At 39.4% G+C, this 25,565-nt stretch overlaps 1 protein-coding gene across 2 annotated transcripts in view; it reads right to left on the bottom strand.

The window, feature by feature from the left end:
* ulk4 (unc-51 like kinase 4) overlaps positions 1-25,565 on the bottom strand; it is an 83,222-nt gene that overhangs the window by 53,472 nt on the left and 4,185 nt on the right. For both annotated transcript variants that reach the window (XR_005443462.1, XM_038711993.1), the window contains exons 10-20: positions 24,998-25,290; positions 24,340-24,409; positions 24,058-24,124; positions 23,729-23,821; positions 23,387-23,447; positions 23,021-23,241; positions 22,325-22,371; positions 21,610-21,688; positions 16,756-16,863; positions 13,133-13,216; positions 206-367 (exon numbers count right to left, since the gene is read on the bottom strand). Coding sequence is in view for 1 of the 2 variants with exons in the window: in XM_038711993.1 (XP_038567921.1) it covers positions 206-367; positions 13,133-13,216; positions 16,756-16,863; positions 21,610-21,688; positions 22,325-22,371; positions 23,021-23,241; positions 23,387-23,447; positions 23,729-23,821; positions 24,058-24,124; positions 24,340-24,409; positions 24,998-25,290 (1,285 nt within the window). In the remaining variant the exon portion in view is untranslated. The remainder of the gene's footprint in view (positions 1-205; positions 368-13,132; positions 13,217-16,755; positions 16,864-21,609; positions 21,689-22,324; positions 22,372-23,020; positions 23,242-23,386; positions 23,448-23,728; positions 23,822-24,057; positions 24,125-24,339; positions 24,410-24,997; positions 25,291-25,565) is intronic.

Genomic DNA, 25,565 nt, shown 5'->3' on the forward strand with positions numbered 1-25,565 from the left:
AGCAGTTCAAGCATCTTTGCCTGCTTTTACCTTGAGTTTGAATAACTTGAAAAACATTTTTTTAAATTTGTACCAGCAGTCTGCCTTTTCAGTTACAAACAGTTACGTATTTACAGTTAATGTTTTGGCTGCCTGTTTGTTGGTCCCACGAAGATGTTAGTGTGTGCATATGTATCTGTGTCTGTTTTCATGCATGTGAACTGACTGAGATGGCAGTGACTCTGACAGCCTCCACTGTGGAGTGAGTGAACAGGTACCACAGGGCGGAGCCTATCTCTGTGGTAACCAGGTGATGGGAGGGGCCAGAGACAGTGGTGGAGATGTTCTCTATGGCTTTTGCAGCCATGTGATGAACTATGGAATCATCCTGCAAAACAGACATAAAATGAAATATTTATATCCACTTTGGAAAAATTATGAACCAGGTACTTTCAACAAGTATATATTATTAACTGAAATGATGAATTTAAGTTGATATTGATAACTAAATCTGGAAAACACAATAAACAATTTTCAACAGGAGAGAATGAAGAGCTCTCACCGCAGGAAATGAACCATTTAATGTATTTCACTTCAAAACATCCTACACATAGCTGTAACATAGAAAGTAGGACTGTCCATGTCCTCTCACAAATTTAGCCTAAACAATATTCAAATATTATCTGAAACTGGTGAGCAGGATACAGTTTGTCAGAACTGATGTCATTCAACTGCTCTCTACAATATAACAATATATATTTAACCCTAGCCAGTATTAGATTAGAAGTGCTGCCATTTAGGATGGGAGAAACATGTTAACATTTAGAAAAGATGATGGTGACTGAGGAAATTTAGGGCTTTACAGTGCCTTGCGAAAGTATTCGGCCTCCTTGAACTTTTCGACCTTTTGCCACATTTCAGGCTTCAAACATAAAGATATAAAACTGTAATTTTTTGTGAAGAATCAACAACAAGTAGGACCCAATTATGAAGTGGAACGAAATTTATTGGATATTTCAAACCTTTTTAACAAATAAAAAACTGAAAAATTGGGCGTTGCAAAATTATTCTGCCCCTTTACTTTCAGTTCAGCAAACTCTCTCCAGAAGTTCAGTGAGGATCTCTGAATGATCAAATGTTGACCTAAATGACTAATGATGATAAATAGAATCCACCTGTGTGAAATCAAGTCTCCGTATAAATGCACCTGCTCTGTGATAGTCTCAGAGGTCCGTTTAAAGCGCAGAGAGCATCATGAAGAACAAGGAACACACCAGGCAGGTCCGAGATACTGTTGTGGAGAAGTCTAAAGCCGGATGTGGATACAAAAAGATTTCCCAAGCTTTAAACATCCCAAGGAGCACTGTGCAAGCGATAATATTGAAATGGAAGGAGTATCAGACCACTGCAAATCTACGAAGACCCGGCCGTCCCTCTAAACTTTCAGCTCATACAAGGAGAAGACTGATCAGAGATGCAGCCAAGAGGCCCATGATCACTCTGGATGAACTGCAGAGATCTACAGCTGAGGTGGGAGACTCTGTCCATAGGATAACAATCAGTCGTATACTGCACAAATCTGGCCTTTATGGAAGAGTGGCAAGAAGAAAGCCATTTCTTAAAGAGATCCATAAAAAGTCTCCTTTAAAGTTTGCCACAAGCCACCTGGGAGACACACCAAACATGTGGAAGAAGGTGCTCTGGTCAGATGAAACCAAAATCGAACTTTTTGGCAACAATGCAAAACGTTTGGCGTAAAAGCAACACAGCTCATCACCCTGAACACACCATCCCCACTGTCAAACATGGTGGTGGCAGCATCATGGTTTGGGCCTGCTTTTCTTCAGCAGGGACAGGGAAGATGGTTAAAATTGATGGGAAGATGGATGGAGCCAAATACAGGACCATTCTGGAAGAAAGCCTGATGGAGTCTGCAAAAGACCTGAGACTGGGACAGAGATTTGTCTTCCAACAAGACAATGATCCAAAACATAAAGCAAAATCTACACTGGAATGGTTCACAAATAAACATCTCCAGGTGTTAGAATGGCCAAGTCAAAGTCCAGACCGGAATCCAATCGAGAATCTGTGGAAAGAACTGAAAACTGCAGTTCACAAACGCTCTCCATCCAACCTTACTGAGCTCGAGCTGTTTTGCAAGGAGGAATGGGCAAAATTTTCAGTCTCTCGATGTGCAAAACTGATAGAGACGTACCCCAAGCAACTTACAGCTGTAATCGCAGCAAAAGGTGGCGCTACAAAGTATTAACTTAAGGGGGCTGAATAATTTTGCACGCCCAATTTTTCAGTTTTTTATTTGTTAAAAAAGTTTGAAATATCCAATAAATTTCGTTCCACTTCATGATTGTGTCCCACTTGTTGTTGGTTCTTCACAAAAAATTACAGTTTTATATCTTTATGTTTGAAGCCTGAAATGTGGCAAAAGGTCAAAGTTCAAGGGGGCCGGATACTTTCGCAAGGCACTGTATGTTTATTGGCTGATACTGATTATCTCAAAATGCCAATCAGTACTCGGTCGACCCAATTAGACAACAAGAGCACCACATACAACTTTTTTTGTTAATTCACCCAATAACTTTTCTCATGGAGATAAGAAAAGTCAGAGGGTCGGAGAGTATGTCTATCAGCCAGAAACACTTTTTACTACATTTATCGTAATTTTCATTCAGTCACTCAAGGCTGATCATTCCTGTTTAGTTCATGTGTTTAGATGATAATAAAACGTTGAAAATAAGTAAGGAGTCTGACTAAAATGTGCTCCACATCTGCTGGCAATCAGTTCATTACCACTCTGTTGAAAGATCGGCCAAACTTCTTCTCTCTTGTGCTTCTAGTGTTTTTTGTGACATTTTGGATCTCAAGTTGGATCTCTTCTGTTTTTCTCTTTTGCTGCAGACTTCCAGCGCCGTGTCACTCCTCGCTCTTCCAGCCACTTTGCCTTACTCAACAGCCCTCTACAAGCCATAGCTTGCCAGCCGCCTTAACCGCAACTTTGCTACACAATCCACTCCTCCACCTGCCAACCCTAGGTTCCCTTCAAAACCCCACTAACTTTGCAGTTTGTAAATAAACTCTTTTTGTTACACCTGACAACAAGGCCGTGTCCTCTCCTGGGTCTACACATCACTACCCAAGACCCTAGTTAACATAGTCAACATGCATAGAGACAATATAGACTGAAAGATCATACTACACTATTTCCCGAAAAGCCTTTTGCGTTCACCCAAAGGGCCAGTACAAAAACAGTGGTGATGTCTTCTGTTGTACTATATATAGTAAAGCAGCTTTAGCTTTCATGCTGATGTGTGCATAGGCATCCTAATAACAGAGCATAGCATAGCGCTTTGTGTTCAAAAATTATTTTGCTATACAACGCAATTGTGAGCAACACATTTTCTGGTTCATTGTCAAGTTACAAACTCTACTGATTAAAGAAAAATGTCGTTCACCAAAAGGCAAAAATGAACAAAGAACTAACGCAATTACAAATTGACAATTAGGTTAGCTCTCAACCTCACCTCAATATAAAAATGAGAAAGAGGTTGCATGTAAGTGTGTATGAGTTAGTGTGCAAGTGTTTGTGTGTGTATACTATGTGTATACTGTATGTGCCCACACACCTTTGCCTGAGTAGAGAATAGTTGTTTGTGTTCAGACAATGGGGCCAGGCTAATGAAATTTCTGTAGCTGAGGAAATGAGTTTTTCCAGGAAAGTCATTGTGGAGAAAGACAGGAAGTAGAACGGGAGTGATTGCCTCTGTCAGGTTATTATTGTGTTTCACTGTGTTACATCACTTCGACGCTACTCTCACCAGATATGAGATACAATAGGGCCTATTCATAAAACACAGTTAGCTGTATTTTGTGGTAAAGGTTCATAATAATAGCTGAAACATTCATTTCACCATGCTAATTTATCATGGTAGTTCTGAAAAATAATAAAAATAAAGACAATATTTCGCAACATAATTGTAGTGTATTTCACACATAACTGCACTGGCTGTCAATGCATTTGTATATTCATGCAATGCACAACATTTAAGAAACAAGAGATTTAAATCCAAAATCCAACAATTACAGTATTACTCCACTGAAAATCTGTCCTTTTAATATCAAACTCACTCCCTCCCTATTAGCTTGAAAACTGGCAGTACACAGTTTTTGGTTTGTTTATAACTTCATTCATGTCGTCTACAATGGACCGAAATACTAACAAATGTTCAAATAATCCACTTTTGTGCTGTCCATCTGTGTGCTCAGTATAGTTCAAACAGTCACAGTTTTGGCAAAATATGACAAAATAAAATGTTTCATGTTATAGAATGAAAACTGAAAGTGAACACCATAGGAATCTTTTATGATAGACATTCATTCAAACTGACTGTAGCTGCTGTTCATCAGAAAGATCACAATGTCAGATCAGGTGTTAAGCCCTGTGTTTTTATAATTTACACCATATTTTCAATTTCATGGAAAGATTTAGGCAAATCCCCAATAACAGCAAAATAAAATCTCTGCTGTCCTGCAAAGACAGAAATAAAATGCACCTTTTATAATTGAGATAAATCTTGATTCTCTTATGAGGCATGGACATACCTCTGGCATTTTACAATGCATCAACAGTAAGGCTGTGATTCACGGTTATTTAGCATTTTATCAAAATTAAAGACACATCCTGTTCAACCACAAGGGAACTCTAATCACAACCGATCGCTTAAATAACATATCTATTAATCCAACATAGGACATCACATTGCGTATTCAACGCCAAGGGACTTTGTAGCACGACAATATAATGAATCCTCTGGCACCCCTCTGGGAACTATTAGAATGGTCTGTTCCAGCATTCCCCAGGCCGTGCGGGCCAGTTCACTAATGAGCCCACGGGGGAGCACCAACTGTCTGTGTGTTTAATAGACTGTAGCCCTGCCAGGAACTACACAGAGTAGGAGAGTGGGAGACTAAAAAAGAGAGAGAGAAAGAAAGAGAGAGAGAGATATCCTTACATGTGGTGAGAAACATGTTGCTCATGCAAGAAACTCCATCATTATGAAGCACAGAGAGAAATGCAGGAGACAGAGGAGAGAGTAAGTTATTCTTTCTCCCAGTTTTAGGAAGTTCATCCAAGAAACACACACATTTTATTATCCATTATATTATATTGTCCTACTTAAACCTCACATCTCCAGAAAGTCAACATTAAAGAAATTAAAAAAGTAAAATTTTTGCAAAGGCTTTCCTATAAAAAAAAAAGAAGAAATTCTCAGTGCTTTACCTTACCGCACGTAAGTGCACATGTGCTGCGCATTGTATAATGCAACCAGAGTTGAGAAAATGTAGTTCCCAAGGAAATCTGTCTGCACTAAGGTAAAGCACTGTAAATATCTCTAAATATAGCATACACTTGAACTGATTTTTCCCCAGTGGGCCTTCTTTTAGCTGGATAAAATACATTTTGCTGCTTCCATGCCGGTACAACTCTCTGCTTCACCAAAATGTGGACATGTCTACTGCAGGTAATGCACCGACTATGGACAAGTTCCTCATGTAGACCCTCTTCAAAAAAACAGGACTATCCTTTCATTAACAACTGCTCTCCATTTAGGTGGTGCTATTGGGCATGTTGGATCTGGTATATCATACAGACACATGACTGAGTCATTGTAACACCAACTTTGTTATTCCAAAGTAAATGTAAAATCCTTAGTTATCTCAAATATTAGAAATGTTTCTCTGACTTAACTGCTTCTACTCTTTATGTCCTCCTCAATGATTGGTATAGATTATAAATCAGTAAGGAACTAACATTTGGTAGATTTAAATCATAAGGTTCAGCCTTCCAGGTGTCACAGGCAGATCTAATTAAATGACATACCAACTCTCATACATCCTCACTTTAAACATCCAGCCGTGATCTCTGGGTTCTCATCCTTTTTTATGACCATTAAAGATGCATATAATACTCTCGCAAAACATAGATTCTTCCATTTCAGTTCCCTTCATTTCATCTCCAGTAGGATTTCAACCTTTTTCGTCAGGTTTCTACATGACTAACTGGCTTCCTGGCAACTGGGTTAAAACAAAAATCTCCCTTTCTCTGTAGCTCAGGGCTGACAGATAAGATTTACGCACTTTGAACCTCTGGCTAAAAAAAGTTGGAAAAACCTCTGTTTTTAGATGAAAAGAGTTAAAAGGCTAGGCAGATATGGAACAATAAAATCCTGTCTTCAAGTGTCTATCAGTAGATTAGTTTTATATCCAAACATGTTTGCACCTGGCCTCTGAGTCTCAATAAGAAAGAGATCACAAAAACTACATCCCATGACTTGACGCTGGATTTGGTGTGTATGCCTGTGTGCGCACAAGTGCGCGTGTTCACATGTCTGATGTGGTTTCCCGCTGTAATTAAAGTCCTTTAGAAGCCAGTGCACCTGGTTTTGAATGAGCCCCTATGACAGAGACACAGAGACCATCTATCAGCATCACACAGCTCATCTAACACCACTAATAGCCACACTCAAAGAGAGAGACAGACTGTCTGACGAACAAGGCTATCCGACAGACAGTGAGGGGTGAAGTAAGAGGAAAAGACAAAACTGCAGAAGAGAGCAACAAGTAGAGGTGAAAATAGACAAATGGGTAGGAAGACAGACCAGCATATGTAAACTAACAGGCAAATACAAAGAAACAAACAGATACAGAAACAGGCTTACAGGTAGGCAAAGAGAAACAGGCATACTGCCTTAACAGGGACAAAAGGCAGTACAGAAAGACAATCTGACATAGGAAAAGGAGAGACGGACAGAAAGGTACACAGATGCACACTGTTGTCAGTCATACTTTCCTCCGTTTTCTATTTGTTAAGGACTCGTTCCTAAAAAATGTGCTAATGAATACAACACAGTATATTAAAACATAACACAATGGTTTGTACTCAGACCATGTGTGCATCTTTTTGTGTGTGTACGTGCATGTACATGGAGTGGTCATCTTATGTTAGAAACACAAGGGCAGGACCCATGACTGTCTTTGAGAGCTCCCCTCTGTTCTCCTCTCCTTTGTGGAAGATAGTGATAAATCATTAATAGGCTCACCATTGCTGTGTGTGTGTGTGTGTGTGTGTGTGTGTGTGTGTGTGTGTGTGTGTGTGTGGGTGCGTGCGTGCATAAGGGGGATTTCTGCATTTTGCCCCCTGGCTTCTATCACTGTAATACTGTTCACACATTATTTCTGCTGCACTCGCACACACACACTCTCACACACACACAGATTTTCCATCATAGGCAGCAGAAGCATCATCTTGTTCAGGCTCATAAATAATTTCCTGCAGCTCAAGTCTGGCCTGGAAACCTGCCTTTCACTCCATGCCATCCACTCCCCCTCTCCCACTGCACTGATCTTTCTCTCTCCTTCTCTCTGTCATTCCCTGCCATCCCCCACTACCCCCCTCTGCACTGGTGAAACCACCGTCCTCACTTTGGCTCTGCCCCCCCCGAGTCGACTCCTTCTTCTAGTACAACGATCTCTATCCCTCCCTATCCCCCTTAACTTGTAAATCAGGAAAACTCTCAACAGCAGCGGAGGGGGCTGGGGTGATCCAGGGGATCAGGAAACGCATCAAAACCACACTGCCCAGAGCGCATTAGACAGGGTCTTGGCGCTGTAAGTAAGCCAACTGCAACCAACTTTACATCCCCTACACCGTGAAGCAGTAAACAAATATTTAGTTTTTAACTCAAGGTAAAGTAAAACCAATAGAGACAATCAATGTCTTTGAATCTTAAATGGCCTCATCCAATATTTGACTTATCTTTTGCAGTTACCTAGCTCAAATGTTTTATTTAAAGCTGCCTGGCTCAAATGTTTTCATATTTCAAAAATCCATATCATAAAAACATTAGAATATTAGAATGAAGAATGTATAACACAGAAATGTCGGTCTGCTGAAAGTTGAACAGTTCTGGAAATGGTTAATTTAAGCACTTAGTACTTGGTCCTCCTTTTGCAAGAATTACTGCATCAGTGCAGTGGCATTGATGGCCTCTATGCCACGCCATGGCACTGCTGAGGTGTTATGGAGGCCCTGGTTGCTTTGATAGCGGCCTTCAGCTCATCTGTATTGTTGGTCTGGTGTCTCTCCTTTTCATCTCGACAATCCCTCATAGATTCTCTGTGGGGTTCAGGTCAGGCGAGCTGGCTGGCCAGTCACGTACTGTAATACTATGGTCAGCAAACCAGTTACTAGTGGTTTTGGCACTGTGGGCAAGTTCCAAGTCCTGCTGGAAAAGGAAATCAGCCTCTCCATAAAGCTTGTCAGCAGATGATGTGAAACATGAAATGCTCTCAAAAATCTCCTGACTGGACCAACACCAGCAGAGGCATGGCACCCCAAATCATCACTGACTGTGGAAACTTCACACTTGGATTTTGATTTTGTCCTCCAGACTCTGGGACCTTGATTTCCAAATGAAATGCAAAATTTACTTTCATCTGAAACGAGGACTTTGGACCACTGAGCAAAGCTCCAGTTCTTTTTTCCCTTAGTTCAGGTAAGACACTTCTGACATTGTCTCTGGTTCAGGAGTGGCTTGACACTAGCAATGCGACACTTGTATCTCATTTCCAGGACACGTCTGTGAAGCTCCCCAAGTTCTTGACTTGGCTTTGCTTGACAATCCTCTCAAGGCTGCGGTCATCCCTGTTTGTGCACCTTTTCACACCACACTTAAACTTTCCAGTCAACTTTCCATGAATATGTTTTGATCCAGCACTCTGTGAACAGCCAGCCCTTTCAGCAAAGACCTTCTGTGGCTTACCCTTATTGTGGAGGCTGTCACTGAGTGTCTTCTGAACAACTGTCAAGTCTGAAGATGATTGTGGTTGTGTGTACTGAAGCAGACTAAGAGATTAAAGGCTCTTTTGAGGTCAACATTTCTGTATTATACATTCTTTATTCTAATATTTTGAGATATGGATGTTTGATTTCCATGAGCTTTAAGCCGTAATCATTAAGATTAAAATTTAAAAAAGGTGTAATGAATCTAGAATATATGAAAGTTTAACTTTTTGACTTAAATTACAGAAGAAAAATTTCATGATATTGTAATTTTCTGAGATGCACCTTTAGCTAGCAACTCAACCTCTGTGAAAACCTCTGGCTGATTTCGATAACTTTTCTTTGTTGCTAAACTAACACGGGAGCACTATTATTACTGTTATTATTGCTGTAGACCTGTGTTGGACAAGTCAAAATGACAGCTGGGAAAAAGATCTAACAAGCAGCAGTCATATTGGGAAGTATAAGAAAGAGAAGCATAATAAAAATGGCTTCCAAACCTACAGTAAATCTCATATCAGTAAACATACATATTGTAAATTAGTTTGTGTTTATTTGTTGTTTTCCTATGAAAAAGTTCACATGCAAAGAAATGAAGCAGTTAAAACACACATATATTGTCGACTGCTCACGACCCTGATGTTTCACAGTGAACTTATTCTACTCCAGTCTCAGAAGTTACTAAATATCATAAGATATTGTGCACTATGATCTCAAGCAGATAACGCATTGCATCACTCCAGGTTTTTTCACTAACATTTTATTAGATGTTGAAAAATGTTGTTGCTCTGAAAAAGCTGACATGGGTCAGGTGCAAAACATTCACCGCCATCTACGAGTACAATTTATTTGCCCAGGATAAATCTGGGCAGGGAAATTGAAAAAGGAGCGTTGACCCCACCAACGCCTGAGGTGCACGTGAGCAAGGCCCGTAATCCCAAACTGTGGAGTTGCTCTGTGGCCAGCAGATCAGACTGGGGCAGTTTCCAGGTATGAATGTGTGTAACTGTGGGAGTGTGAACAGTGAATATCTGAAAAAGAGGGCCAGGATCTCCATGATACTTCTCTGGTTCAATTAAGGTTGTTTTTTTAAAGCCATGTACGCAGATGTGGATAAGTGGTATGAAAAAATACTATTTTCTCAATAGTTTCTTATTTAGCTTTTGTTCACAAGAGACTAATGACTTTTTTAAAAATTGAAGTAAATTACAGAAAAGCAATAGTTAAATTAACTAGTGCTTGTAATTTTATGGGTCTGTGTGTAAAAAATAGTCTAATATCAATGAACAGAGAGTATTCCTGAAAGTCGATTTGACCAGTGGGGACAGCTAATGTATCCCTTATCTGACTTTAGAGGGACTGTAAATTAATCTACCATTTATTTTCTTAATAAGATCACTAAATTGTGAATTTGAGTGTGAACGGTTGTCTGTCTCTGTACAGGGTGTACCCCGCCGCTCGCCCAATCCCCCACGACCCTAAAGGATAAGCGGGTATAGCTAATGGATAGTGGCAAAATTCACATGTAAATACTGATAGGCCGGAAAGACAACACTGTAATGTGGGCTTAGACTCATAACTATTTCTGTGTTAGCTGGCTTTACAGAGCCTCTTGGTTGTCCTTGATGACTGAACTCACAAAAAGAGTGTGTTTCCAATTCAGCTATAAGTGTAAATAGGTGGTGGCCAACTAGTGGGCAGTCAGATAAATAAATAAATATTCAATAAAAACACATTAATGTGCCAAATATACAATGTGAAAGTTTCTAGTGATAAGAATTATTGTCTTTTTTATTGCAAGTAGGGTGGAGAACATTGTAATGTATGTGAATGTGCAAATAATTAGGATAAACAATACGATATTGTGGATTCAAGTTAGTATTTTATTTGTTGAGATGGTCTCATTCTGACAGTGACAGTGACACTGAGAAAGAAGACCCAGTGTCAGCCCAGGGTCTGGAGGATCCAAGAAAAGGACAAGGGAGGAGGAAGATGAAGAAGATGGTATAGCAGCAAACAAGTGAGAGGTTTGCTGACAGAGTTTACAGTTACTAACAGTGGCTGTAACACCTTATCTCTAGTCCGACATCCTATTATTGTCCTTCAAAATCTTCAGATATATCAGTTAAAACTGTATTTTTTGTATCTAATTATTGGCAAGTTGTCACAGCTATACTATCCCAAAATGTAGGAGTTTCTACAAATTTACATTGTTTACTTTTGACAAATGAAGTAATTAAAGCCGTCTCAAGCCGGTCCTGGGGATTAGTATTGGGGCTGATCAGGCAGATAGCCAACATAAAAGAATATGCATCAGTATTGGGGCTAAAAACATTTGATCAGGACACTGAAATGTGAAATAAATTTGGGTCACTAACTTCAGAAGTGAACTTCCAAAAATTACATAAGCATGCTTTTAACTAAGAACTGCAGTACTTATTACAGCTAGCTAGTGGGAGGCATGCAAGCACTCGTCAGCCACAATACCACTGAAGTCACGGGTTGCAAACAGGACGAAAAGTTACAGTGACACAGTTTATTGAAGGGGCATATTGTGTCCTCGACTGTCTCACACCTGTCTGCAAACCATGTCATTTTTCTCTGGAATCGATTATGATAAATGCTGGTTCGAGCGCATCCTGAGCTGATTGGGCATGGAGTTTTTATGTATTCCTAAAATGTCCCACAAATATATGGCATTTTTGCATTAAAAATTATATAGTTATATCTCAACAGTACAACTATACGACGTATAGTAAGCTATGGTATAGTGTGACCACCTTGTTAACTCCAGGAGTGTAATGCCCATGAGACAAAGTTAGACTATTTAGATGGCTGTGTAATTTAATAGGAAATATACTTGTGCATCCACAAGAAAAACAGCCAGTCAGGGAGAGGTAGAAACATAGACAGGGTGGAGAAAGGGAGGAGGGTGAGAGGAAGAGATGGAAAGAGATAGAGGCAGGTTGGGTCTGGGGATGAGTGTCTGGTCCCTAAGGCTGGCTGTGTGTGTGTGTGTGTGTGTGTGTGTGTTTCCGTCAGCCTACTCTCACAGCTCAATAATGATAAATAAGTCAACCTCCTCTCTCCTCCCCTCAACCCGTCTCCTTGCTCCTGTCACACACACACACACACACACACACACACACACACACCGTTCATGAACACCCCCACTACACTCCCAGTGGTAATGAAGCAACAGTAGGTACTAGCTGACAACTGTGCAGACCAGAGTTTCATCTATATTCATTCTGCTATAGTGGGCCACCACAGTAAGACCTCTTCTACCTCTGAGAGACAAAACAACATCTGTCCATGTCCTTCTCTTCCTTTACATAAACACAACCTTTCCAGACTTCAGTTAAATCAAAATGCAGCTGCCAAACTCCACACTAATCCTAACAGTACATATACAGTAGAGTAAATATAACTCAGATTTTAGCTTCATTACATTTGCTACCTGTATGTTTTAGAATGAACTGATTTTGAAATTTCAATTATCACGTGAATAGAGTATATCAGTTAATAAAGTGTAGCCTGAGATCCTCCAGTGGGTCCCTTTTAGACATTCAAATATCTAGATAGAAAACCGAGGGCGACCGGGCCTTTGCTCTCAGTCCCATCGCTCTGGAACAATTTGCCAGAGGAGATCAGGCAAGCCACATCTTAGGAAACACAGGCACTTAGTGCTGAAGTTAAGAAACACAGGGTCCCAACTAAAATAAGATCAACCTCTAATCAACATAAGCACGATGCTAACATTGATGATACCTGTATATTTCTTAAAACATTTTAGGACACAGCTGTCAATTTGTTACTATAATACAAACCAAAGTCATAATGTATAATTTTACTTTATGACAGGCCTAATATAAGAAGGGAAGCATAATTAAATAGAAAAAGAGAGTTGACAGAGAGGAGAAAAAGCAAAGCAAGCAAAAAAGGAAAGAGCTATCTATATTTTTGCTTGTGTTTCTGCTCCATCTACTGTACATGTATGTCTGGAGGGTCCTAATTGCTGCTGAGGTCAGGCTGCTGAGCAGTAAAGGGTTGTGTTTGATGCAGGTAACAGTGTGCGTGCGTGCATGTGTGTGACTGCTCTGCATGCCCTTGACTTGCAGCTGGCAAACAAGGCTTTAGGCCCACAGCTGCCTCATCATTACTGTTCACAGGGATCCCCTGCCACACACTTGTACACACACACTCGCAGGCACACACAGTGAGAGAGACTTAGTCACAGCTACACAGGCACAGACACAAAAACAGACACACGCAGACGTACACAGAGACACTCACCCCTTCCCGCAGGCTCCTCATTAAGCCAGTGTAGGCGGCAGCGGGAACGAACCACAATCCCTCTGGGGAGCCTCTCTTCTCCTCCTGATAGAGAGACATAGAAAAGACAGGGAGAAAGGGTGAGGAGGGGGAGGCGGGGCCAGTGGAGGAACAGAGTGGGAGTGGGAGAAAGGCAAAGAGATAACGTGGAGAAGATGCAAGTAGAGAGGAGTAAGGAAAAGGGCAAGAAGAGGCCAAGTTGGGGAGGGGAGCAGGGAGCAGAAGGGGCCATGACATCTTGATTAGTTGGTTACCACGTCTGTGTGAGAACATGCTTTCATAATTATTTCAATTCAATGGATCACTTAGTCTTTCTTCAAAATATTGATTTTACTTAGAAACATAGTGTGTGTGAGTATTACACATGATGTTTTCTTTAGGTGTGCTTGTTTGTGTCCTTAGTCATCTCACTCTCATAGGTTGAAAAAATCAAACTACTTCAAACTTTCATTTTCATTTTAAATCATTCATTCATTTAAAATTCACAGGACTCCAAATAATGAGGATTTTCATTATTAATTTATCTCCCAACTACTTAAATAATAACAAATAACAAAAATATTTTCTAGTAATATATAGATCTTGTAATAATCTTTTAGTCTAAAAATGTCAGTAAATATTTAAAAAACGCCTATCAGAAGGTTAGTTTTGTGTGACAAAAAGATATTTAATTTACAATTAAATTAAACTGGGAAAAGCAGCAAATACTCACATTTGACAAGCTGGAAGCAGAAGCTGGCATTTAGCTTAATGAATGACTGAAATGACTACCTAACAAAACTGATCATGATAAATATGTGTACTTCTTTTCCTGAGAAAATACACTATATACACCCGTCTTACACAAAATTTTGACTATTTCAACATATATTTTTTATTATCTTTTCATGTAACAATGCCCCATTGCGTTGCTACTGTGCTAGGCTCTAGGCTATATCTAACCTTGAGGACAAAGACAGCACTGGAGGCTATAGCTAATTGTTGTCATTGACTGGTGCTGCAGAAGAGAGGAGCAAAGCAGATGATTTTACCTGGGGACACTTAAAGAGCCATTCCACATTACTCAAATAATGGTTTCTCCTGCCATTGAACAGGCAAAGTGATACCACCTGATGAGTATTCATTAGAAGATGTTGTAATGACTGCTGATGCTGTTCAAATAACTTAAATATTATTGTATTCAGCATAGCAACATCATGTGTTGTAACTGTATGCTGTAATGTAATTTAATTTGTATGATCCCCAATAGTGTTTACTGTGGCCATGCACTATTTCAATAAGCTTTTTGTTGCAATTGATGGCCATGTACTAGTTTAAGAAACATTTTCACTATGTCCAACTGTGTCCACCATATGGGAATAGTCAGATAACTTTTAATTTCAACCTTGAAACTATTGGTCCAAAGTCCAATAAAGTTATACATATTTCTGTGGTGTTTGTCAAGGATGTAAATTATATCTAACATTGTCAATAACGGCTGATCATTGACATCAATGATTGTCATTGGGGCCAGCAAACAGCTGGAGATTTTTTAAATCCAATCCTCAATCCAAAGTCAAAATGTAGGTGGCCTTACAACAAGAAGGCACTACTAACCTCTAACTAACCACTACCACAAGAACACACAAAAAACCTGCTCTAAGCGCTTTACGATCTTGACAGCTCAAATTGTCACTGAGCTTTTCGGGGAGTATTTTAAAGTGCCAATCCTAAATTTAAAAAAAAGAAACCTAAAAGGCACTAGAGTGATTATATATATATATAGTTCTATATATAGTTCATAGCAGCACAAAGCTGTCTGTTGTTTTTATAGCAACAAGTAAAAGCATCTTTTACTATTACTATTCTAAGAATAACAGCCAGCACAGGGACCGTACAACACAGGTAATGTGAGCTCTTCTGGGCTTTAGTTACAGCTTCCTGTACAGGTTATAATTGTACTACAGACTTTTTGACAGACCTAAGAGCAAAACATAGCAGTTGTTTAGACGTCTTGTTACAAACCTATGCAGTTGTTTCTCTGTAGCGGGGAGAGAAAGGAGAGGCCAGAAGTTGTTGATGTTCTTTAGGTTATTTTGACTTTACTAATGAGGTACAAATATATGTAATGGTTCAGCAGTTATAAATACATTGAGGTAAATCCCCCATCACTCCTCAATAACATCCGCATTCAGCCTATTGAACCTTACACCTCAGTGAGGCTTGTGGAATTACTCAAATCAAGTATATGTTGTCACCCTAAAAGTGACAAACATTTATACTTTTAAAGCTGCTGTTCAACAACTGACCCTGATCTCTGATGGAGGTACAGACATCAGTTTATTATCACATTATCACTGAAATATAACAGTTAACACACTGGCATCAATGGAAAAACACTAGCTCTTGCAGAAGCTGAAAAGTCAATTTATTAAGAGCTTCTACAGGACACTGATGAGATTGTCCATGGCTTCAAGAGGGTAATAAGTTCAATCAGGCAGGGTGATTGATTTTTGAAGGTTATCCATCAGTCGTGTAAATAAAAATCATACACTTAATTGACTTGCCTGGCCAGAGTGAGGTTAACTAGAAATAAATTGGGATCACCTTTTCTAATAAAGTCAAACAAGGCCTCCTAAACTCATTCTCTTGTAAATTTCAGGGCTGGGGGGTCAATTTGCTTTCAATTCAATTTAGTCAATTCAGTCATGTAAATTTAAACTCAATTACCTAATGACAGAGCACTCAGTCTCACTCATTTTACTCAAGATTGGTCTTTTTCACTTGAGTAATAAGAAAATGTCCTAATGGCTTAGAAGTTTAAGGTGCATACTATGTAAACACAATGTTATGGACTAGTTTGTATTTGCAGAGCAAACTATAGTTGAACAACTGTACAGTTTGACAGCCTACATTTGTTTGAGGTTTCATTAAAGTTAATTTCACTTTAATTCTAGTATGTGGTAGTAGGACTCAGCAATACTGATAGTACTTATCTGAGATTTAATTAATGACCCTAACACACTACAAGATACTGATTACATCAAAATGTTGAAATCAGCAGTGTCCGAGAGGCCCACATAGCCACTGATTTCTTTTAGTGTGGTCAGCTGAAGTGATTTACAATTGATAACAGCAAAATGCCAAAGTCAATACCCCAATTAGACTTATAACAAGAAGTCAAACAGTAAGGAATATCTTCCCAAAGATTCGGCCCAATGCATCAGCATTGCTATAGGAATATTCACATTTCTTAGATTATTTGGTCAATACGTCAACATACTGTATATTATACTATTTATTTAAAAGTAGTTTTCATAAAGTCATACTAACAAAATGGTGGATCAGTGATGTATCTAATTTTCATATGTTCACAGCAATTAGTGGTTTTCTTTTTTGTTTTCACATCTCTGTATTTCCCTGAATCTTTTGTTTGACTTCCCAAATACAGTCTTTCACGTTAGCCAGTCACCCTCTATTTTACCCAGTCTAATAAAAACACCTATTTCTCACTTGTATAGGGTGTGTTTGGATGCAAGTTTCCTTTAGATCCGTCAACTGCAGTATGTGTGTCTCTTTATATCTGTCTCTTCATATTTGCCTACCTGAGAGGCGATGAGGTAGAGGAACTCCCCGAGTGGTGGCAGCAAGAACTGCTTTATTTTACTATTTCTCAGGTTCTCTCTCAATAGGTCTGTTAGTGTGGACACTGCCTGGAAAGAGAGGATAGACGGAGATACACTTTCATTAGCACTTTTAAGTACTTTTATTTAATTGTACAAAAAACAAATGTAAAAATAATAATATATGCTCTATAAAATATAACATTTGTCACATTTGTTCAATAAACAGCTCTCCAAGGTGGTGTCAATAATGTTTAACTATTTCAAATATCAGTTATAATTTCCCAAAGGTAGTATTACTTCACATGTATATAACAGGACATGAGACAAACTCCTATATATTCATCATAATATGGGTTGTAAATATATATTTACAATCTGCCTTTAAGGTTCTGCAGAATTATCTGCTTAATCTCAAGACTGTACCAAATGCTAAAGACAACTTGTGTTTTATTCTCAAGAACCCATAATTCCAGCTGCATCGCCCTGCAATCCATATATTGAAACTGGTTCTCAAATCACACCACAACCAACTTACCATGCCACACCATCTACTGTTGGCAACTTTTCATCATTATTAAATGGCAGAAGATGCTCCTTACGCCTCTCTACTTGCATCTTCTCCACGTTATCTCTCTGCCTTTCTCCCACTCCCACTCTGTTCCTCCACTGGCCCCGCCTCCCCCTCCTCACCCTTTCTCCCTGTCTTTTCTATGTCTCTCTATCAGGAGAATAAGAATAAGGAGGAAAGGACAGAGCTTACTCTGTCCTCTCCTCCTCATTCTTTAGGATGAGTGAAGTAAATAAAGATGAAGAGAAAGAAAAAATATGGGGGAAAGAGGGAGAAAGACAAAGCTGCAAACAGAAAGATACGAGCTGGGCAGCAACAACAACAATCTCAGTAAAATCCATTAAAACACACTCACACACACCTAAATGCACTGTAAGGAGCACACACGTGTATACATAAAGTGCAGTGTAAGTATACACACACACATAACTAGGTACTCAAGTTCATGCAATCATATGCACACCACACTCAAATGTGCAAACACACACAGAGTTAAGTATATGCAGAGACAGTTTTGCTGGCTGGCTGCTTCCTGGCATTAGCATTACTGGCAGCCTCCCCCCCTCTGTGATCTGATGCAAGTTCTACCTCACTCATCTCTCCCTCTCTCTTCTCTACTTTTTCTTTTTCAAACTCTCACTGTTCTCTGCCTCTCCTTCCTCTGTTTTTCCCTTTACTTCTGTCTTTTCCCATTCTGCTCTACTTTGAATTGTCCTCTATGTATGTATCATATCTCTCACTCTCACACTCCTCTCTCTCGCACCTACATCCTTCTCTCACACTAGCTTGCTTTCACTGTCTCTCACCTTCTGTCTCTTTTTCTCATTGTAGGGTGAGAAGTGGTAACAGTCTGTTTGTCATGCTCTCTCTCAAAATATCTTTCCCTTTCCCAGAAGCGGTATTCTTTCCTTTTATTTTTGCCCAAGAACCGTGATGTATCCTCATGTTGAGCCATCCATGAGCATGGTACAGTATCAGTTTGCCACTGGAATCCTGAGTAGGTCTGAACACGATTTCCAGTACGCTTTGAGACTAGGACAGAAGCCAAAATTTTAAATGACCTTATCCAAACTCATACCATAGTGTGTCACTATTAACCCAGTATGGAAATGGCAAAAACTGCTCTAGCTTTTGCCTCTGTCCCACATAATTTCTCTCTTTTCTTCTTCCTTTTCTTCTCTCCTAAGCTGAACCTGCTAATAACATAAATGGCTGAGTGGGGAGTTGAGATTGTAGGGTTTGTTTGAAATTAGTCCTGCAGCTGCTCTCAGGCAGAGGATGCTGAAAGGCATCCCTGTGCAACGAGCCAGAGTGGAAAAGCAAACAAACACATACGCAAAACTATTTTCTTCTGCAGAACACATTATCATTATCTCAGGTTCAACACTCCCTCAGATCAAATAATGCACATGAACACACACAAGGAAACAAACATATGCACTTAATTAGCATGCATAAATGACACCCATATATTGCTGCAGAGAATAAAAACACAGCACACATAAGTTTTGCACATACACACACAAATAAGACACATCCAAATGAGCACATGCACATGAGCACCTATACCTATAGCTAGAACAGCCAGATTTCTCCAGGATACAACACAGCTACAATTGCTGTTTGACCATAAGCGTATGAATCTATACTGTACTGTAGATTTATCTAAATTAATTTGTTGTCAGATCTGAACTTTTACTTGCAAGAGGTATTCACAAATGCTTCGAGTGTCTTTCTGGAGCCATTGTCCTCTGAATGCCTGTTCCTAAAGATTGCTGTGAGCTCTCAGAATGCGTTAAGACTCCATATCCCCATGAAACACCCTGCACCGTAGAAGCTTTACTGGCTAAACCGCTGTAAAAGCCACAGAAAACTTTATAAGTGATGATAAGTGAAGGGGGAAATGATTTAGTTGGTTTTGAATGCACAGCTTCTCTACGTTACATAAGGAAAGTAGCAAGCTTGCGTTAGTAACATTAACCCAGAATATTTTAGTTACTCATTTTATTCTATTCAAGGAGAGAGACAGAGTGTGAGGGACAAAGACAGACGGACTAACAGCGAGATAAATGAAAAAGCAGGCGAACAGACAGACAGGAAAGAGTGAGACAGAAGGAGAGACAGACAGGTGTGTGTGTGTGTGTGTGTGTGTGTGTGTGTGTGAGAAGGGGGGGGTGATCGAAGCATATAGCTGTTACCATGGTAACTAAGCCCAGCCCTGACACTCCAATCAGCAGGACTGCAGCAGGAGAACCCCTGCTGAGAAAACACACCACACACACACACAGCAAAATGCAAGTGTATGCTGTTTTATTGGTCAGCTGTTGGCATCACTACAACATAAGAATACACACACTGAACATTTGCATGCAAACAAACACACACAAATAGGGAAACAGAACAGACACAGTGACTATATACACAGGACCCCTGCTGAGTGCACACACAAACATCAGACTTTAAAACACACTCACACGCACAGAGAGGGAGAGCCCCTGCTGAGTCTATAGATGGACACACACATAGTCATAGATACAAACAGACAGACGCACAGCTTTGTCCTTTTCTTAACAATTTGTCATCCTACGGTAGCTGTGGGGAAGTAAGGAGGGTAGCGAAAAAAATGTTCCGCCATTTGTCTTTAACAACACACGCAGCGAAAAAACACTGCTATGCCACAGTCGGCCATTTTGTAAATCGCCGTGACGACTCGGTAGCAGTAAAGTGTCAGAACAAGTGGAGAAAGACAGATAAAGGGCAAACCAGGAAAGGGAGAAGATGTGGGATCAAAACTATTGTAGCCGGAATGGATTTCATTTTGAATAAATGGATGTAATTGAGCCGATGAAGAGACAAAGAAAAGTAGAGAAAAGGTAGAAATAAGAGAGACAAGGAAAGCGTGTTTAGTTCTGTTCAGGATGAAAGGATTAAATAAGGGAGAGAAGCTCCACATCCCACTTCCATACAAAACTGCTTTTACGTTAAATTAGTTCAGCACCACTCTGTCTGAATATGTGTGTGTTGGGGGGGCTCAGTAAAGTATATGAATTGTCTATGTGTGTCTCTGTCTAGGAAAATGTGTGTAGACAAGTGTGTCCTATTATTTTGCAGCACTTTAATATGGTTATGGGTATTACAGTAATGTAGCTACATACACTCAGTTGCCAATTTATTTGGCTCACTCTGCTAATACTAATGCAGTTTAATACAACAATCCGGCAATAAATCCTACCTTCATAAAGCTTATCATTTTAGAGAGGGGTTGATTCAAATGTATGGTCATTTTGGAGGCTGCAGTTTGTAGTGCTGTTGAACTGTTCTGTGTTATAATGACGGGTGGTTGTGTTATTTTGTGCACCCTGTTTACCTGTTTATATCAGCCAGGGTAGAATTAATAGATGTGTTAACAGAAACAACGCACTGTATAATGCAATACAAATAAACAGCACCACAAACTATATACACCAAAATGACCATTGTGTACCGGTGCGTGTGTGTGTGTGTGTGTGTGTGTGTGTGAGAGAGAGAGTGAGTGAGTGATGGTGTTTTCAGTATCTCTGAGGCAGAAAAAAATACATATTGTCATGTAGGTTTTTAATGCCACCTGCTGGTACACACTAGTAGTACTATAAAGTTAGAGTGGAAAGAAAGAAAGAAGTGGAAGTATTCTCATGCACACAAGTTTAAATTATTGGTGATATGCCCCTAAATGAAGACAAGCTGGATTACATCCAAACAATGTTAATGCACATGTATAAAATTTAAAAAAATCATAGTTGACTTACAGTAAAAGAAACAACTATATGTAGTGTATGCAGTACTGCACTCTTTGTTCTTAAGTTACATGTATGTTTTTATGCGTAAATGTGCATTCATACTTTGTTATATGCATATAGTGGGCTCTTGCTGGTATGTACTGCCACCTTATGGTGCAAACTGGTATGGCAGGTTTTAGGTCCTCAAAATGTTTTGCAAAGGTTTGGGACTTCACCTGATTAATTTGTTTGATGTGTTTGGTTTGATATTGAATACTTGACTTTTAACTAAAAATGAAAAAATATGTTTTATTAATGCTCCTGTTCTAGCCACTAAAGGCTGAATGAGATATACTGTAACTCCAGTCTAAATTAAATCCAACACTAAATGTGAGCTTGCAGTGGAAACAATATGGAATTGAAATGGCCATTTACATATCAACACTGTGTGTGAGCATGTATTGCATGTATGTGTGTGTGTGTGTGTGTGTGTGTGCGCGCGTGTCAGACCTCAGAAACAGGACTGTCCTCTCCGAGTTCCGAACAATGCAGAGCCAGGAGACCCATCACTCTGAGGACCTTGCTCCGCCTGGAATTTTTGTTTTATAATTTTCATTAAATACATACATGTGAAAAATGTTGATTTTCTGTTTGAATATCAACACAGGAATATCCAAAACAGTATTTTCTATCACTTTAATTCTAAAACTTGCCCATACACATAGTATGGTAGAAAAAGCAGGACATCAGTTTCTAGTTAATGTTTTAAGGTTGCAACAGAAATTTGTAAACAGCTATTTTGTTTTGTGTTTTGTTTGTTGTTTTTTAGCTTTCAAAGACCATGCTATGTGTTGCCAACAGTGCGTTAATGACAGTAACTTGGAAACACAGTTCTTAAAGAACTGCAAAGGAAAGGGAGCGGGAGAAAGGTGTGCTATCTTCCAAGTGTTTGTCTACCCCTCATGTTTGTTACTTTATTGCAGCCACACAAAAAATTATCATAGTGCTTTTTCAGCCAGCAGCCTTTCTATCATAGTTAGGTTCTGCCACATCTCTTGCATTTTGGGTATCCGAATCTCAATAGCTTATAGTTCAGCTCCACCGATGATTATTCAAGTTTATGTTTTTACTGTGTATTGGTAGGAACCACAACTCCTGCAACATTTCAGGCACACAATCATGCTCCCTGGTTTATAGAAAGAGAACACAAACATAATGTACTTACACATCCCAGTTAGGAGCTTGTCGTAACTGCTGAGTCAATACTGGAAGCTGAGGCAGGGAGGAGAATAGAGAGAGAGACAAGATTAAAATTAATGATGGCATATGACAGCGTGTGTTTTAGATGTGTAATGTGCTATGTTTGTATTATCACACCATGTTATATCAGCACTGACGTGTCTGGAAAGTCATAATTTTCTTGTGTGTTTTGTTACAACTAAATTCTTAATTTTGATAAATATACATGTTCTCAGGTATTTCATGTTCAAAGTTAGTCGAAACATAAGTCCTGGTTTTAGCCCAGACTAATTCTATAAGACTATGTCCGTTTCACTGCACTAATGATTCCCACTTGATTAATAACTAGCTCGGAACACTAGCACGCTACATCTTCCTGGTGAAGCTCTTTGCTGATAGGTGGCTCAGAAATGTGTGAGGGAGCACAAGGACAGAGCACTGAGAAAATAATTAAAATAAATAAACATATTATATTGTATGTATTAAATTTTACAAACAAATTTAAAAAAAGGTTATTATATAAGCTAATTTTCACTCCCCTGAGAGCAAGGACTCCCATGTTGCCATGCAGTGTTGAGGTCTACAATATTGCCTCAAACTGCAAAACTATCTCGCTAAACCCAGCCAACAGTGATGCAATAATATCTAAACATGGATCCTAAGTTAATACATGTTTTCCTACCAGGGTTGAGTTAATCAGCCTGTTAGCAATAACTTTATGTCCAACCACACAGCAGAGGTAGCACAGCAGGTTGAGTCTGGAGCGAGTCACTGTGGAGGGAGGAGGAGGGGCTATGGAGGAGGAGGAGAGAGGAGCGGAGGGGTTCTGTTCTTCAAGGGATGAATGGAGCTGCAAGAGGAAGACAGTCCACTCTTCATCACTCAGGGAGTGCAGCTTCTCAACTGGAGGAGAGAATATTCCAGCAGGAGAGAGCATATTCCAGAGAGGAGAGGAGAGGAGAAGGGAGGGAAAACGTCATGACCATTCTTTCTGCAGGACACTGATAAAATCTCACTTGATACTGATGAAACAAATGTAACACAGTACCTGAATATGCTGGTACACAAAGGGTTTTGGGATCAAATCGCACAGGAGAACTCTTAAGAATCTGGTAAATAGAAGAGAACAGTGAGCCTCAATATGAGCTGACTGATCTTCATATCAAAATCCCATGTAGCTTTTTTCCTTACTTCCTAGTAACCATGTTTCATTGAATTCAGCATGCACGCATTTTTATTACATTAAAAAATGAACACAAACCTTTGAAAGCCTTAGCTTATACAATTTAATTCTGTGAGGCAGCAGGAAACGCTCCTCACAAAGATACTTACTACTGAAGATAATAAACCCTCGAACTAGCCTGTGTCCGATAATATTGCTTGTCTGTACCTTGGGGTTGTCCATGATTGGGGTGACAGTCAGATCAGAGTCAGTATGGAGAAGAGCTTTCACACAGGATTTAATGTTAACACCAGTATTGCCCTAGGAGGAGGGGAACAGAAGGAGAGTATTTACAGAGGTAACATGCCTGCAATGTTAGACATATAAGTGAATATATTTTAAGTATTAATAGCAATAAAAATAGCAGTAGAGTGATTGCATTTAGGCATGGTAACTAAGTTATTCATGTTATTTTACTGACTTTTACTACTACTACTACTAACTACTGTTAACATGTTCTTACAGATGTCAGAGTATATGGTATAGTATATAGTAACCTGAGGTGCAGGGGTCTGGTTTGGAGAGTCTGGGATACTGCAGCTCCTCCTTGAGTTGGCACAGGAGCTAGAAGAACAGAATATTAAAACTGTTAGCTGCTTATCGGCTATCAGTTGGATATACAGTATATATGAGGCTGACCTCCTGTGACTTAATTGGTAGAGCACAGTATTGCTGAGGATAGATGAGATTCACATTCTTCTTCAGATAAAAGACATGAATTAGGCCTTCAATTAGCTTACTGGGTAAAACAGGTACACAGGATAGACTGAACTGAATACCTGAGCAGAAAAATGGCCTCAGTGTTGTCCTCATCCACTCCATTCTTTGGCCTGAACTCTGATAGGTTATCTTGAGGAGGAAGCAGACAAGACATATAATCTGATTTTCAAGGATACATATGTCTGAGGCATATGCATATAAAGGAGGTGATCCAGATGTTTGAACTTCAGGGGCAAATACTAAGACAGAACAAAATTGGCTTCTCTAGAAAACCAGATTACTACAGCCATATTCATCCAACTGTTTTGGTGAAACAAAACAGATCACAAACAGATATAAACGAATTAAAACCCTAATAAATATTATCTGTTTATGTAAGAAAGGTTGGTTATTGTGATTGTTGTTCCTGTCCTTCAAAAATATTAAGTTACAAATTATAATTGCTGCTACTTCGAAAGAGCCTAGCCTAGGGGTATGATGATAGGTTATTTCCCATTAATACAGTAAATACAGTATATAATGTCCAATCAACGACCTTTCATGTTAACTGTCACGCATGCGCACACACACGCGAGTGCACACACACATACAGAGGACACAAAAATAGTCGTAGAAACTGGTAATTATTGTTCAAAATTACATAGTCTGTTGTGGCCAAGTATTAAACTCCCATGTCTAATAAACATAACCAAGCACAGAACTCAGTGAATGTGTTACCTATTGTGAATGATTTATTGGGCTGCAGTGTGTGGTACATCTGTTGGGCCCCAGGTAGCTTGGGGTCATATTCTTTCTTTGCCTCCCCCCCTCCTCCTCCCTTCCTTAAGGATCCACAGGTTGTGTTTCTGACAGCTTGTTGGCAATCAGTCCGTCTGTCAGTTGTTACAGTTGTTGTCTGTGATGATATTAGTTTCTTAGAAATCCTATGGGCTGGCTGGGTGATTGCAGAGGGACTGTTGGCAAGCTCGTCTGCCTGTCCTGGAGGGAAAGGGTCAGGGATCCTTGTGTGTCTGTGGAGGTATTGAAAAAACTCAAACTAATGCAAACTCTTCATCTGAGGGAAAAAATATTTAAATTAAAATAAATTCAAATTAAATGCAAAATATGTTACTGCAGGCTGTTTGTTGTGCTGTTGAACTGCATCATATTGAAAATTGTTTCAAAATTGTGGCTTCTCCCAGTGGATTAAAAAAGATTAGACTGGTCTTGAATTACTTTTTTCCATCTACATCTACCATTTGTTTGTCATGTGTTTATGGCTACTCTTTCAGAAAGCAAGTCTGTA

This window comes from Micropterus salmoides, unplaced genomic scaffold (genome assembly GCF_014851395.1).
Source record: "Micropterus salmoides isolate LMB-PRFRI ecotype aquatic unplaced genomic scaffold, ASM1485139v1 Ms_hic_scaffold_11, whole genome shotgun sequence".
In the NCBI taxonomy this organism is placed as follows: Eukaryota; Metazoa; Chordata; class Actinopteri; order Centrarchiformes; family Centrarchidae; genus Micropterus; species Micropterus salmoides.